Source organism: Engystomops pustulosus, chromosome 1 (genome assembly GCF_040894005.1).
Source record: "Engystomops pustulosus chromosome 1, aEngPut4.maternal, whole genome shotgun sequence".
NCBI classification, from domain to species: domain Eukaryota; kingdom Metazoa; phylum Chordata; class Amphibia; order Anura; family Leptodactylidae; genus Engystomops; species Engystomops pustulosus.
In genome coordinates this window covers 159,689,233-159,703,136 of record NC_092411.1, presented here as the reverse complement: position 1 = coordinate 159,703,136, position 13,904 = coordinate 159,689,233, and the positions used below count along the sequence as shown (strand labels likewise).

General features: G+C 41.9%; 1 protein-coding gene across 2 annotated transcripts in view; it reads left to right on the top strand.

The window, feature by feature from the left end:
• MAP2K2 (mitogen-activated protein kinase kinase 2) overlaps positions 1-13,499 on the top strand; it is a 51,078-nt gene extending 37,579 nt beyond the window's left edge. For both annotated transcript variants that reach the window (XM_072113198.1, XM_072113194.1), the window contains exons 5-11: positions 5,123-5,252; positions 5,342-5,466; positions 5,596-5,809; positions 5,921-5,985; positions 9,088-9,149; positions 10,817-10,862; positions 12,874-13,499. In XM_072113198.1, coding sequence (XP_071969299.1) covers positions 5,123-5,252; positions 5,342-5,466; positions 5,596-5,809; positions 5,921-5,985; positions 9,088-9,149; positions 10,817-10,862; positions 12,874-12,984 — 753 coding nt within the window. In that variant the 3' untranslated portion in view covers positions 12,985-13,499. The remainder of the gene's footprint in view (positions 1-5,122; positions 5,253-5,341; positions 5,467-5,595; positions 5,810-5,920; positions 5,986-9,087; positions 9,150-10,816; positions 10,863-12,873) is intronic.
• Positions 13,500-13,904: the final 405 nt, after the last annotated feature.

Below are 13,904 nucleotides of genomic sequence, written 5' to 3'. Positions count from 1 at the left end.
GGACCCTGGAACAGAAGATTGTTTAGAGGTTCCAGCATTACAGGTTCTTCCAATGCCATCTTCCCTAGCCACGGAAACCAGTTCCTCTTTGGCCACCAAGGAACAATGAGAATAACCTTTGCTTGGTCTTCTCTGATCTTCTGAACAACTCTCGGTATGGGAGGAAAGAAGTACATCAGAGGTCCATTCCAGGACTGACTGAAGGCATCCCTTTGGCAAAACACAGTATTTGGTTCTAGAGAGAAGAAATGAGGAACCTTTGTATTTTTGCTGGAGGCAAAGAGATCTATTACTGGTTGTCCCCATCTTTGTGTGAGACGTGTAAAGATGTTCTCGTTTAAACACCACTCGTTGACCTAACGACTGAGATAGTCCGCTATCAGATTCTTTTCTCCCTTTAGATGGGTGGCTGAGAGGGAGCGGATGTTGGTTTCTGCCCATGCAAATATCTTGTCTGAGAGACTGAGGAGATCGGAGTTCTGGTATATGTTTCTCCTTCAAGTTTAGAGTGCTGGCTCTTAAAGTCTCTAAAACAGCTCGAAGTTCGAGGAACGGGATCTGATTGACGATGGCCATAGACCCTGAATGGGAAGACCTGCTACGTCTGCTCCCCAACCTGACTGACTTGCATCCGTCCGGATATTTATCACTGGCCAGGGATGCCATTATACCCTCTTTCCAGGTTCGAAGTGTTTTTCCACCACTCCAGGGATTGCTTGACCACTTCCGAAATCTGAATCTTTTGATTCAGGTGTTGGGGATTTTTGTCTCAGGAGGCCAATATCCAACTTTGAAGATATCTGGTGTGACTTTGGCTCCACTGTACACTCTGTATGGAAGATGTCATAATTCCCAGGATCCTCATGGCTTCCCTTACTGTGCAATGATTTCTTTCCTGAAATATTATAATCTGTTGTACCAGTCTTGTTACTTTTTCTGGCGGTAAGAAGGACATCTGCTGGATCGAGTCCAATAATGTTCCTAGAAAGACAACTTTTGTACTTGGGGTTAGTCTGGACTTCTCCAAGTTTAGCATCCAACCCAACTGTCGTAGGATTGTCATTGTGACATCTCGGTGATGTATTAGCTCTTGTCTTGAACTGCCCACCACTAACAAGTTGTCCAGGTAGGGGATGACTAATATCCCTTTCCGCCTCAGCAAAGCTATCACTTCGACCATAATTTTTGTGAATGTCCTTGGAGCTGAAGAAATCCCAAAAGGCAGCGCCTTGTACTGATAGTGGACTTCCTCTCCCCAAGGCTGCGAATCTGAGGAATTTTTGAGATTTAAAATGTATTGGCACATGGTAGTACGCATCTTTTAGATCTATCGTACACATAAATGCTCCTGGTTGGATCAGGACGGCTGCCGAGCTCACTGTTTCCATCTTGAATTTTCGATATTGTACGTACCTGTTCAGATTCTTCAGATTGCAAATCATTCTGAAAGTGCCATTTGGTTTTTTATTAAGAAGAGGGGAGAGTAGGGTCCTTCTTTTAATTGTTTCTGAATTCGTTTTTGTATCTCCGACCATAGTAAGGCTGAGAGGTTCTCTGAGGGTTGCTCTGTCAGAACAAATTTTCTGGGAGGAAGAGAGGTTAGCTCTATGTGGTAACCTTCTTGAAGAATACTTAGTATCCAGGGATTTGATGTAATTTGAGCCCACTGTGAATGGAACTTCAATAGTCTTCCCCCCCCCACCCTGGCGTCATTGTTTTCTGTACACTGGTTCGGAGTTGCTGGCACTGAGTAGGAAGCCTCATCCTCTCCCTCCTTTAGGGTAGCTCCATCTGCCCTGTTTGCCTTTTCCTCTGAAGGGCTGTTTTCTATCCTTGGAGTCCCGAAAGGGCTGTTTCCTTGGGTTATTTCTGGATTCCGGAAACCCTTTCTTTCTGTCCGCCGCTTTTTCCAAAAGCGTGTCAATTACGGAACCGAATAGATATTCCCCTTCGAATGGAATACCACATAGCTTTGACTTCGATCTGAAATCACCAGTCCATTGGCGAAGCCAAAGTGATCTTCTGACTGAATTAGACAGTGCACCTTCTTTGGCGCTTACTCTTACTCCTTCCGCTGAGGCATCTGTGATGAAGGCTGTAGCTGCTCTTAATGTGGAAAACGTACTCAATAACATCTCTCTTGGAGTACCGTCTCTAACATGACCTTCCAATTCGAATATCCAGTGAAAGAGGGTATATTAGATTTTAAATTTAACATGGCACACTCCCATGTCTTTTTTAGAAGGCTGTCCGCCTTCCGATCCAGGGGATCCCTTAACTGGATTGCGTCTTCGAATGGAAGGTCCGTCTTTTTGGTCATTTTGGTGACCTGGATGTCAGCTTTAGGTGTAGAGTTCCAAATCTTGGTTTCCGCTTCGTCAAAAGAGAGACGGTTTTTAAACTCTCTAGATATGGAAATCCTGCTCTCGGGCTCTCTCCATTCTTCCAGTATTAATTCCTTGAGGGTGTTATTTATTGGAAACACTTGCCTCTTTTTAACTTTAAGAAGTCCGAATAACTCATCTTGAATAGATTTTGTCTCTACTATTTCTTCAATTTTGAGGGTATCCCTCATAGCCCTTAAAAGTGGTTCTAGATCTTCAGATGCTTGTAGATATCTAGACTCCATTTTACTTGCTGAATTTGAGGGCCCTGGCTCCATATCAACAGATTCCTTGGTCCCTTCTGAGTCTGATGCGGAGTCCAACATGGATTCTATAACCCTTTGTCTTTTATGTGGAGATTATTGAGGTATAAAAGCTGTTATGGATGATGCAACTGATGTTTTAACTTCGTCCCTGATAAAACTACGTATTTCATCCACGAATGAGGCTCTCTCTTCTCTGAGTAGGTTATCCAAACAGGTTTTACAGACTGGTTTTTTGTAGTCCGTAGGGAGTTTTTCTAAGCACATATTGCACTTTTTTGAAGCGGCTTTCTTTGTGCCTGACTTTGTCCTTAGCTCTCCCTTTATCCTTCTCCTTTTCCCTGGGATCCTACCAAGGAGAAGGAGAAGTAATTAGTCCTTAACCGGACACCTTATGTGATAATATGGGGATATGTGGGTGACCCACCACCCTATCCCTAAACAGGGTTCAAGGATATGAGATCCAGACTCGAAGCCTCCATGCCATGTATATAGACCTAGATCATATATGACACTTATGAGGCAAACATACAGCATGTAACCGACCTTTGATGGCTGGGAAATGCCTAGAATAGCGTCTGATCTCGGAGTCACTTGCAACTATTGGACCTCAGATCAACGTGAATACCTCTCTTTTTAAATCTCACCGCTCACATCCGGCCCCGTAATTTCCGGCGGAAGTCGTCACCAGAGTCGGACGGTGGCCGGCCCACGTGACTTCCGCGATGGACACGCTCCGGGTGTCCTTAGCTTCACGGAGCTGCGGGCAGAGCCGGAGGAAATGGCGTCTCTGTTTGTGGCAGAGGAAAGGACCGGAGTCCGATCCAGGCCGAGACTGCCTGGGGTAAGGGACAATTCCCTGCGCCACTTATGGTACCCCCTCACCGTCTTAACTACTGGGGCTGAGGAGAGACTTCTCTCTACTCCCTTCCCTGTGTAGGGACAGGAAGCCACTGGTGTACGGATGCCGGGGTGGGGTATTTAACCTCTCTGCTTCCTGTCCCTACAGAGGTCAAGGGTCATCCTCCAGTTGGGGCCGTCATGGGGGACGCTATGGAAATATTTTATACCAATTAAAATATCCCTGTCTGTTGCACAACATCATATATACATTTACACACACAGCCCTGCTACATCCATTCATTGATTCACACACAGTTCAGCTGTACACACACCAACTCAAATAGGAACACACTCAGCACTGCTACACACACACACACACAAACACACATACACACACACGAAACCCACCCACACCTCTCTTTTTTACTGTGTTGTAGTTCTCTGCCCCATCCCAGCAGCATGAGGCCCTTGAGTGATGTTTAAAGCATGTGAGCAATAACAAATAATTTTGTTACTATTTAAATGATGAATGTTGACTGCATTAATGGTGTTTACTGGGGGTTGATATGGATGTAATAGTGGGGGAGAATAAGAAAAGGGATAATGTATTTCTTAAAATGCCTTTTCGTCTGTCTTTACACTGGAAAACTATCATGTGCAATAGCACAAGGTTAATTGATCCAGGTTAATTTTTTCCTTCTCCTATGGGTTAATTTGCATCAGCCACATACATCCACAAACCTATCACGCACTTCCCAGCAGTCGGGCTCCATTCCTCATCAACATATTATAATGCAGTTTCCATGCCACTCAACATTCTGTCAACGTTCTGTCAATCGCAGCGTATCGAACTGCAAACCCCCACAATTTTTCAAATCTAGCAATGTTCCCCCACTACTTCAACACTGCACAATCATTCAGTAGTACCAACAGAAGGCATTCAACAGCTAGCTTTCCATGAGCTCTCAATTGTACATCCCAGCACACAGAGTAACATGTTTCTAGGCATGTGGACAGAAAATGCCTATCTAAAGGGTTTTGAACCCTGGATCAAAAATTTAAGTGTGCGGACGACCAAAGCATGTGAGCCATGTCTGTGGGGAAATCCCACATTTTGTGTGCAAGTAGAATACGGGGGTTTAGGTGACAGGTTTGCTTTAAGACTGACACTTTCAACACTATAATAGTGCACACTGAAAGTTGTTTGGATTTAAAATGGTTATGAAACATGAAAATGATTTGTACAGTGCTACAGAATATGAAGGTGCTTAATAAATAAATATTACCTAAATCTGATTTTCCCAATTACCTGGGATCCCAATGGTCATACCCTCAGTGACCTGACACTTGTCCTGTGTACCAGCCACAGTCTTTCTATGCAGATTCTATGCTAACACATGATTGAATTGATAATTCAGAAAGAAATGGTGTCTAGTAAGGAGGTGAAGAGGAACTGAGTGCAGTACACAGGAAAGATCCAGGAGTGTGACCTATAATTTCTATATACATTCTTTTTTTTGTTGTTGCTTTTATTGTAAATATTGCATGCATGTGGTTTCTTTTTGTTTTATCTGTTGTCTTTTTAATCCTTATTTCGTATGTCTACTGTAATAATAAGATGTGTGCTGACAGGATGGAGGTTCTTTGGACCAAGTTCTTAAAGAAGCCCGTCGTATACCAGAGGAAATTCTAGGAAAAGTCAGCATTGCAGTTCTTCGGGGCCTGGCTTACCTTCGAGAGAAACATCAAATCATGCACAGAGGTAATTTAAGTGCATAAAAGTTATAGTGCCATGTTCAGTTTTTCTGAAAGCCAGATTTTAAATTTTGTAATCATTTTCTTTGCATTTAGACGTGAAACCCTCTAACATACTAGTGAATTCCAGAGGCGAGATAAAACTGTGCGATTTTGGTGTTAGTGGGCAACTCATTGACTCTATGGCAAACTCCTTTGTAGGGACCAGATCCTATATGTCTGTATGTATGACATTCTTTCAAAATAAGAGCTTGTTTATGCATAAAGAACTATGTATTTATTACCAGGCTTTCTTTCCTGGTACCAGCATTTTTTTTTTCTAATTGTTTTATTTTTTTATTCTCTTCTAGCCAGAACGTTTGCAGGGCACGCATTATTCTGTACAGTCAGATATTTGGAGCATGGGCTTGTCTTTGGTAGAGCTTTCAATAGGAAGATACCCTATACCACCACCAGATGGTAAGGAGCTGGAAGCTATATTTGGACGACCTGTATTGGATGGAGCAGATGGAGAATCCCAGAGCATTTCCCCTCGTCCAAGGCCTCCTGGAAGACCAATCAGTGGTAAGATGGCTTATGCAAATTTCCTTTCTGAGTCTTCTCTTATTTCATTGTTTACAAATAAAATTATTTCACAATTTTTTTTTTTTTTTTGTGGTGTTTTATTTTCAATAGGTCATTGTATGGACAGTCGACCAGCTATGGCTATATTTGAACTGTTGGATTATATTGTAAATGAGGCAAGTGTTTTACGAATGTATGCCTATAATATACTTTATTGTTGCAAAAAACAACAACATAATAAGTCGCATCATAGACCAGGGTGGGGACTGGCATAAATTTTGTGCCAAATCGTGAATTCAGTCATATTGTGAAAACTGGTGTATGCAAATAATGAATTTGGGACAAGCAGGGTCTATTTTAAAAGAGATTTTGCACTGTCCTATGTTCATTTGGCGCAATGGAAAGTCACAAAACAGCATTTGTACCACAACTGTGCCAAAAAAAGGACAACCATAGAAAACCCAACGATAAATTATAGAAATCTAAAACGTATCTAAATAAAATGCCCGTCCAAAAGATCAATATATAATGCACCACAATCTACTTATAGAATTACTTATAGAATATTCAGCACTTATCAGAATTCATTGTTTACGAGAGGTGTACATAATATAATTCATAGGAAGTTTTGGTATGTAATAATGTAGGCCACTAATAATAATCTTTACCAGGGTAAGTACAAGACCCTAATTTGGCACCCATATGGTACCGATCACATTTCTCTGTAGTCTGCAGGAGCACCAGATGAAATGGTCCACTAGTAGCAGAAATCGTGACTTCTTGTGGGTCATGGGGCAGTGCAGGTATTACTGAATATTTAATGGATGTTCTTGGCACGTCCCTCAAACCACCGATATGGAAGGTTATAATGGAAAAGGTTAAATACATTAATGACTGCATAGCTCCACTCCATCCACTGGAAGACAAGACTCTGGATGTTCTAAGTTCTGCTGATGGTGGGTCACATGAGGGCTGTCATATTGAAGGAAATCTACCATTTGATTTTATGCATTATGAAGCAAACATACTTTGAGAATGCTGCAACTACACTGATGCAGAAACGTATCTTTTTTAATCCCTGAACTGAGTGGTTTTGCTGGGAAAAAAAAAAAATATCTATCTCTCTCTATCTCTCTATCTCTATCTCTCTCTATATCTCTCTATCTCTCTCTATTTATGATAAAGAGGCTCTGTTGTTCCTGTGGCTGCCCCTTAATCTGCACTACTTCAGCCTTGTCTGACCCAGCATAAGATGAGAATACGTCACTGTGTTGTCCCTGACAGGCAGGAGTAATCAGTTGCTGCACCATCCCTCAGCTGCTGCGTATGAGTGATCTAGCTAGAGTTGATTAGTCCTGTCTGGACAGTTCAGGAAGCGCCGTGTAATGTGTTTATGTAGGCAACCTGCATGCAAATCGGCTTTCCCGAGTTCCTGAATAGTTTTTTTGAAAAAAACCGCTTGGATCAAGGATTATACAAGATACAACATCAGCGTAGCTACAGCATTCTCAACGTATATATTTGGTTCACAATGCACAACAACAAATGGTAAATATTTATAAAAATATATTTTCCTGGCCACTAAAATGTGAAAAAGTTATTGGCCTCAGAAATTGTAAAATGGCAAATAATTTTTTGTACAAAAGATTTACATTTTTAAAAATCTATTAAAACCTATTAAACCCCTATATAAATGTGGTATCCCTGTGATCATATCAACCCAAAGAATGAAGCGAAGGTGTTAAAACGGAGCCTACAAGAAAACGCTGCAAACATGTTTTTTTTTTTTTTTTTTTTACAATTTCACTGCACTTGGAATTATTTTCAACTTTCCAGTACATTGCATTGAATATTAAATGGCTTGACTAAAACGTACAGTTTGCCCCACAGGTAACCAATTCTCACACATCTCTGTAAACATAAAAATAAAAGTTATCGCTTCTGGAATGAGGGGAGTAAACAACTGAAAAGTCAATACGACTCCCCCCCTTCCTCCCCAAGCAGTGCCCATTATCCCCCTCGGTAGTGCGCAATTCATCATTTAAAATCCCCCAATAAATTACAAACCTTTAAATTAGTTTTAAGACCCCCCCCCCCCCAAAGCAGTGTACATCACAGCCCAGTCCATCAGAGCTCAACTCGCCATATATTATTATTAGACCAGCCCTACGTAGTGTATCTGCCTTTGTAGGAAAGCAATAAATTAACTTACCTTGCTGGCAGTGGCTCCCACGACGCCTCGGACCTCCGTTATTCCTCTTCAGGCCGCTTCAGCTCCAGTGAGGAAGATTTTCCGGCACAGGCGCAGCAGAGGTCCCCTCTATGCGAGCCGTGGCTGCTCTGTCTCCACACTTCATTGTTCAGGCTGCGCAATGATGTCACTGCGCGACCTCTGCAGAGCAGCGTATAAAAACAGGAGCAGCAGCTGCGATCTCTCTCAATTAGATGCAGCTGCTGACTGCATTGCTGTGGCAACCATCTTGTTGCTTGCCGGCCTTGACCGGTCCCGCCCACTGGGAACCATCCTGGTGGGTTAAATGGCCAGTCCGTCCCTAGGGAGGGGGACACGTATCCTTAATATCAGATTGGTGGGTGTCCAACCCACAGACCCCCTTTGGACAGCTGTGCTTGGCAGCTGTTTATACAAAGAATCAAAGCAGACGCATCTGTTCTCTGTTTGGTGGCTCAACAGAGTCACTGCAGCTAGGATTACAGTTACTGTCAGGACAGTGCTGTCTGCTTCCTGTTACATGTCTGTGCTGTCTGGTTCCTGTTAGATTTCTTGGCTAACAATATGTGGTTGAACTGGGTGTAGGGCTCAAACCATTCTGATATTAAGGGCCCATTCTATGGATATATTATACATATATTTAGCCTTGAAAACCCTTTACATTGGGTTAAATCTATGACTGATATTTATATACAGGTAGTCCCCAAGTTATGTAAAAGGTTTGTTCTTAAGTTTAAATTTGTATGCAAGTCGGAACTGTATATTTTACAATTGTAGCCCGAGACAATTTTTTTTTTTTTTTTTGGTTTTGAACAATTGCTTGATTGTCATAAAAGCCAGGATCAACAGTAAAGCTTCATTGCAGACACTTTGGATTACTGTTAAAGCTGTTTATTGTAGCCCACAGTAAATTACCAATATCCAGAGGTCCGTTTGAAATTAGGGGTCGTATGTAAGTCGGATGTTCTTAACTCGGGGGCCGCCTGTATACCTAAATTAGTTGACATGTGTATACTTCATTTTTTTTATTTTTTCTTAAATAATATAGCCTCCTCCAAAGCTTCCTTCTGGAGTGTTTACAGCAGATTTTCAAGACTTTGTACATAAATGGTAAGAAAGTTATTTAGTATATTGTAAAATGTATGTATGCATGCATCTATGTGAGTTCTATAGTAGAGGTGATTACCTCTATCTCTGTCAACACACCATAGTGGTTGTGGGGTACTTTTTGTAATGGATGACAGCTGGGGTTCCAAAAAAAAAGTCCTCAGGTCTTTCCACATGATTAATTCAGTTACTACACTATAGTAAAGTGTTTTATACAGTCGATCAAGTGATTGATCCCCAGGTGGGACTACCATATATGCTAGTGTATAAGCAGAGTTTTTTTAGCACAAAAAATGTATGCAAAAACCTCACCTCGGCTTATACACGAGTCATTAAAAAAACTAAACGTGCATACTCTCCCTCCAGCAAGCCGATGCTCGGCGAAGCTCCTTTTCTGTCTTCTCTATGCTGTATTAGCCGGCAGAGACACGTCAATGCGATTGGCTGGCTGGCAGAACGTATCGACGCGTCTCTGCCAGCTGTTACAGCTAAGAGAAGAAAGAAGAAGAGCCGTGGGGACTGGAACATCGGGGAGCTGCGCTGGGCATCGGGTCCGCCCTAAGTTGAGTTTGTATGTTTGTTTATTATGTGCTTGGCAAACTGCGGGCTGGCTGTATACATAAGGGGGCGGGAGGCCGGGCTCTGGCTGGCTGTATACATAAGGGGGCGGGAGGGCGGGCTGGCTGGCTGGCTGTATACATAAGGGGGCGGGCTGGCTGGCTGGCTGTATACATAAGGGGGCGGGAGGGCGGGCTGGCTGGCTGTATACATAAGGGGGCGGGAGGGCGGGCTGGCTGTATACATAAGGGGGCGGGCGGGAGGGCGGGCTGGCTGGCTGTATACATAAGGGGGCGGGCGGGAGGGCGGGCTGGCTGTATACATAAGGGGGCGGGCGGGAGGGCGGGCTGGCTGGCTGTATACATAAGGGGGCGGGAGGGCGGGCTGGCTGGCTGTATACATAAGGGGGCGGGAGGGCGGGCTGGCTGTATACATAAGGGGGCGGGAGGGCGGGCTGGCTGGCTGTATACATAAGGGGGCGGGAGGGCTGGCTGGCTGTATACATAAGGGGGCTGTGACCAATGCATTTCACACCCACGGCTTATACTCGAGTCAATAGGTTTTCTCAGTTTTGGGGGGTAAAATTGGGGTTCTCAGCTTGTACTGGGGTTGGCTTTGACTCGAGTATATACGGTAAATAAAACTAATTTAATGTAGAAATTGTTTTAAAATCACAATTAAGTATTGGTGAAATATCTAATGTTTTTTAGGGGGTTTATTTGGCAGCCAAATGGTCCTTTTTCTATCCAATTTATAGTATCCTATGACCTGTATAATAATATACCTCTCATCATGCAGCACCCTATACAAGTTTCTTCTGCAGATAGTTTTTGCCCCCACAGCATTTGGATTGGATTTGTATTAAATCCCATACACTGTCCTGCTAATATAAATATCTGCATATATCTTGCCTGATTACGACCCATCTGTCCATTGCTAAAAGGTTATTATTCCACAAGCACTTTCTCAAAGTAAGCTGGTTTCACATTTTTAAATTTTTATACTTTATACCATAAACAGGACTGGGTTATAAATCGAGAGAGGCCTTGTTTTAATCCTAAATAATGTTCTTGATCTTTATCCATACCTATTAACATATGGTCTTTTTTCAGTCTTATAAAGAATCCAGCTGAACGAGCAGATCTGAAGATGCTGATGGTGAGCGATTTATATTTTTTCTGCCTTTTATTTAAAAAAATTGCATTGGAACCATTCATATTATAGCACAACACTTATTTATCTGATCAAGAATAAGAATTTTTCAGGCTACAGAAAGCATAGAGGAAAGAACATGTGGAAGCACTAAAGCAAAAGACATCTGTTCCAGTTGTTTTCTGTGGTTAGCTGGTCTCTGTAGTTCTTTGCTTGAGTAGGATATACTCTCTGTCCCCAGGTAGGATCTCCAGGTTTCAATAGGCTTTACCCTTCCTACTTCCAGTAATGTCAAACACAAGGGCTTTATAAGGGCTTTACCTTGCTGTCTGCCTGCCTTCTTTGATAAAAGATCACCGGCTTTCCCTGAATTCTGTCTGGTGTCCATTTTAAGTGCAAGCTGGAATTCTCCCCATTTTGGATATACAACCGTATATTGGGGCTAAAACGGTGGTTATCAAATCACCCTATGTCTTTTTGTGGGCTCATTTCAACTGCCATGTTTTCCATGGTGCCGGGTGCAAGATGACTGCCTGGGTGCAAATTATTGAGCAGACCCTATTCTTGCCCTAGTTTGCTGTTTGCCTATACAGGCTGGAATAAGGCTCACAGCCTTATTTTATTTTACAAATTAAGCATAATTTCTTAGAAAAGCATATTTTAAAACTTTATCAAATGGCAGTTATGCTTAAAAAGTTTTTCTCCTGCAGCTGAAAAGGAGTACTGTGATTCCTTCCTGACTTGCTCTGACTAAAAATTCCCTGTTACACACAAGCACAGCACACTCAGCTACACTACATCCGTACACTTACACTGACCTCTGCTACTTCGATGCATTTGCCCCCTGGCCCCATCCCCTGACAGCATGAGAGGGTTTAATGGAAATCTACCATCAAGATTAAGCAGGATCATAAGGCTCCACTTACTAAAAAGAGCTGTCTCCTGAATGACTCCCTATTAATTGTGTAATAGGGAGCCTCAGTCCAGACAGTCTCCTCTCTGCACACCACTTTTAATCTGATTTTATTGTCTTAAAGGGGCATGGTTACCCAATTACAAGCAGGGTTAAATGGCCATTTGCTCTTTGCATGAAACTAACTCCCCTTGTTCAAATGAAAGAGCTGGCTATTAGAGCCAGTTCGTTTCCGAATAACACATCACTGCACTCTAGGTCCTGCGTAAAATTTTCTGTCGGGACAAGCAAGGAGAGCAGTGCAGAGGCAATGCTCTTTAAGACATCTGGTCAAATGCTATGTCAGCACTTCACCCAAAATCCTACACAAACGTGTAAGTGTAATATAGTGCATCCATGTTTTCTGTCCCTAAAAAGCCGGACACTTTTCATGGACATAGGAGACAATGCCCTTAGGACACCAAAGGCCATATTCTTCTATGTCCATTAAAAATACCTGGCTGCGCTTCAAATCCAGGCAGTAATATGACCCGCTATATAAGCACCATGCAGCTCCCTGCACAAAAGAAGTCAATGTGGTTGTGAACTGACCACTATCTGAGGAGGACTTCCTGTTAGTATTGTTCATTCTAAAAGAAAATCTACATTTGGGCAAATATGAGTCATTTGCATCTGTTTATAAACCAGTGGTTTAGAATAATAAGATCAATACTGATCATGCATTTGTTATTTAAAAGAGAAAGTAATCGCAATTAATGAAACAAAAGTTGTATAAGAAAATGTATTCTTTCCATACTGTCAAAAATGGTACTAAACCTTTCTTTGCAAAAAATTAGAGCTTGTTGCATTTATGCTCAGTTTAGCATCCAGCTATTATGTCCATTCTTAATGGAAGAGCATAACTGAAACTAAATACGGAAGGCCAAGAGTCTCTCTATTACTCCTGTAATTTGTATGTACAGAAATCCTTCTATTATATTTGTATTTCTGAAAAAATAGAGGGGAACTTGCATTTCAAAATTCCGTATAAACTGTTGTATTGTGATAATTGATTAATTTCACATTTTTGGTGTAAACTTATGTCCTGTTCTTTTCTTTCCATAGACCCATACATTCATTAAGCGTGCTGAAATCCAAGAAGTTGATTTTGCTGGCTGGCTGTGTAAAACTTTGGGTCTGCGTCAGCCAAGCACTCCAACTCGCACCACAATTTAAACCGTTGTGTTTTTTGTTTTCACTTTTTCACTTTGCTCGCACCCAAACCCCTCTCCATAGATTAATTTGTTTTTTCTTTAGGAAAATTTTAAGAGAAGGCCATTATGATGGGGTATGTGGAGCATGGGACATCTTTTTGAACACATTGTTCTGCTTTTTATCAACCCAGCTCTGTATGCTTATGTGCGTTTCTTTTTCCACGTCATTCTGCCAATCTCTTCCGCTTCTAACTCTTTGCTCGTGAACAACTATTTCTGAGCACCAGGAGCGATTTATTCCCCTGTCAGTGATCAGATCACCTAGGTCCATGTGTTGACCTGCTCAGTGTATTGCTCAGCCAACAAACTAACAGCATTTGTTTGACCGAATGCACAATGGTAGGTTATCATGGATTTATTAACAGTATAACTATAATGTTTCATATGCAAAATACATTATAGTGTCCAGATCCCCTTAAACCAAGTACATATTGCCATGATCCACTGTCAAAATAACAAATAAATTTAAGAATTATATTGATTGTTTATTGATGAATATAACTGTAAGCTACACTATTACTGTTTCTAAATGTATAAATAATATCGGCTATCTCCACCATTCGTTCGCCATCTGAAGGAATATCTACCTGTCATCCACAACATTAAACCCCCCCTACTGCTCTTGTGTTGGTACATTAACATGCAAGGCATGAACTCCCCAAAACTCCTAGAAGTGTCTTTTTGCATCAGGCACAAAAGCATTAGCAGTAGTGGGGCCTTATTCTTGTAAAGTCAATGGATGAATCTGACTTGTTATATAAATAAATATCACAGATTTCTAAGTTTACTGCGATCTAGGACCTTAAAATTTGTCCTTTCCACCAAATCATTGCAGTTTAGCAGGGTTCATTATCCTGATGGAAGATGCAACTGCATTTACGT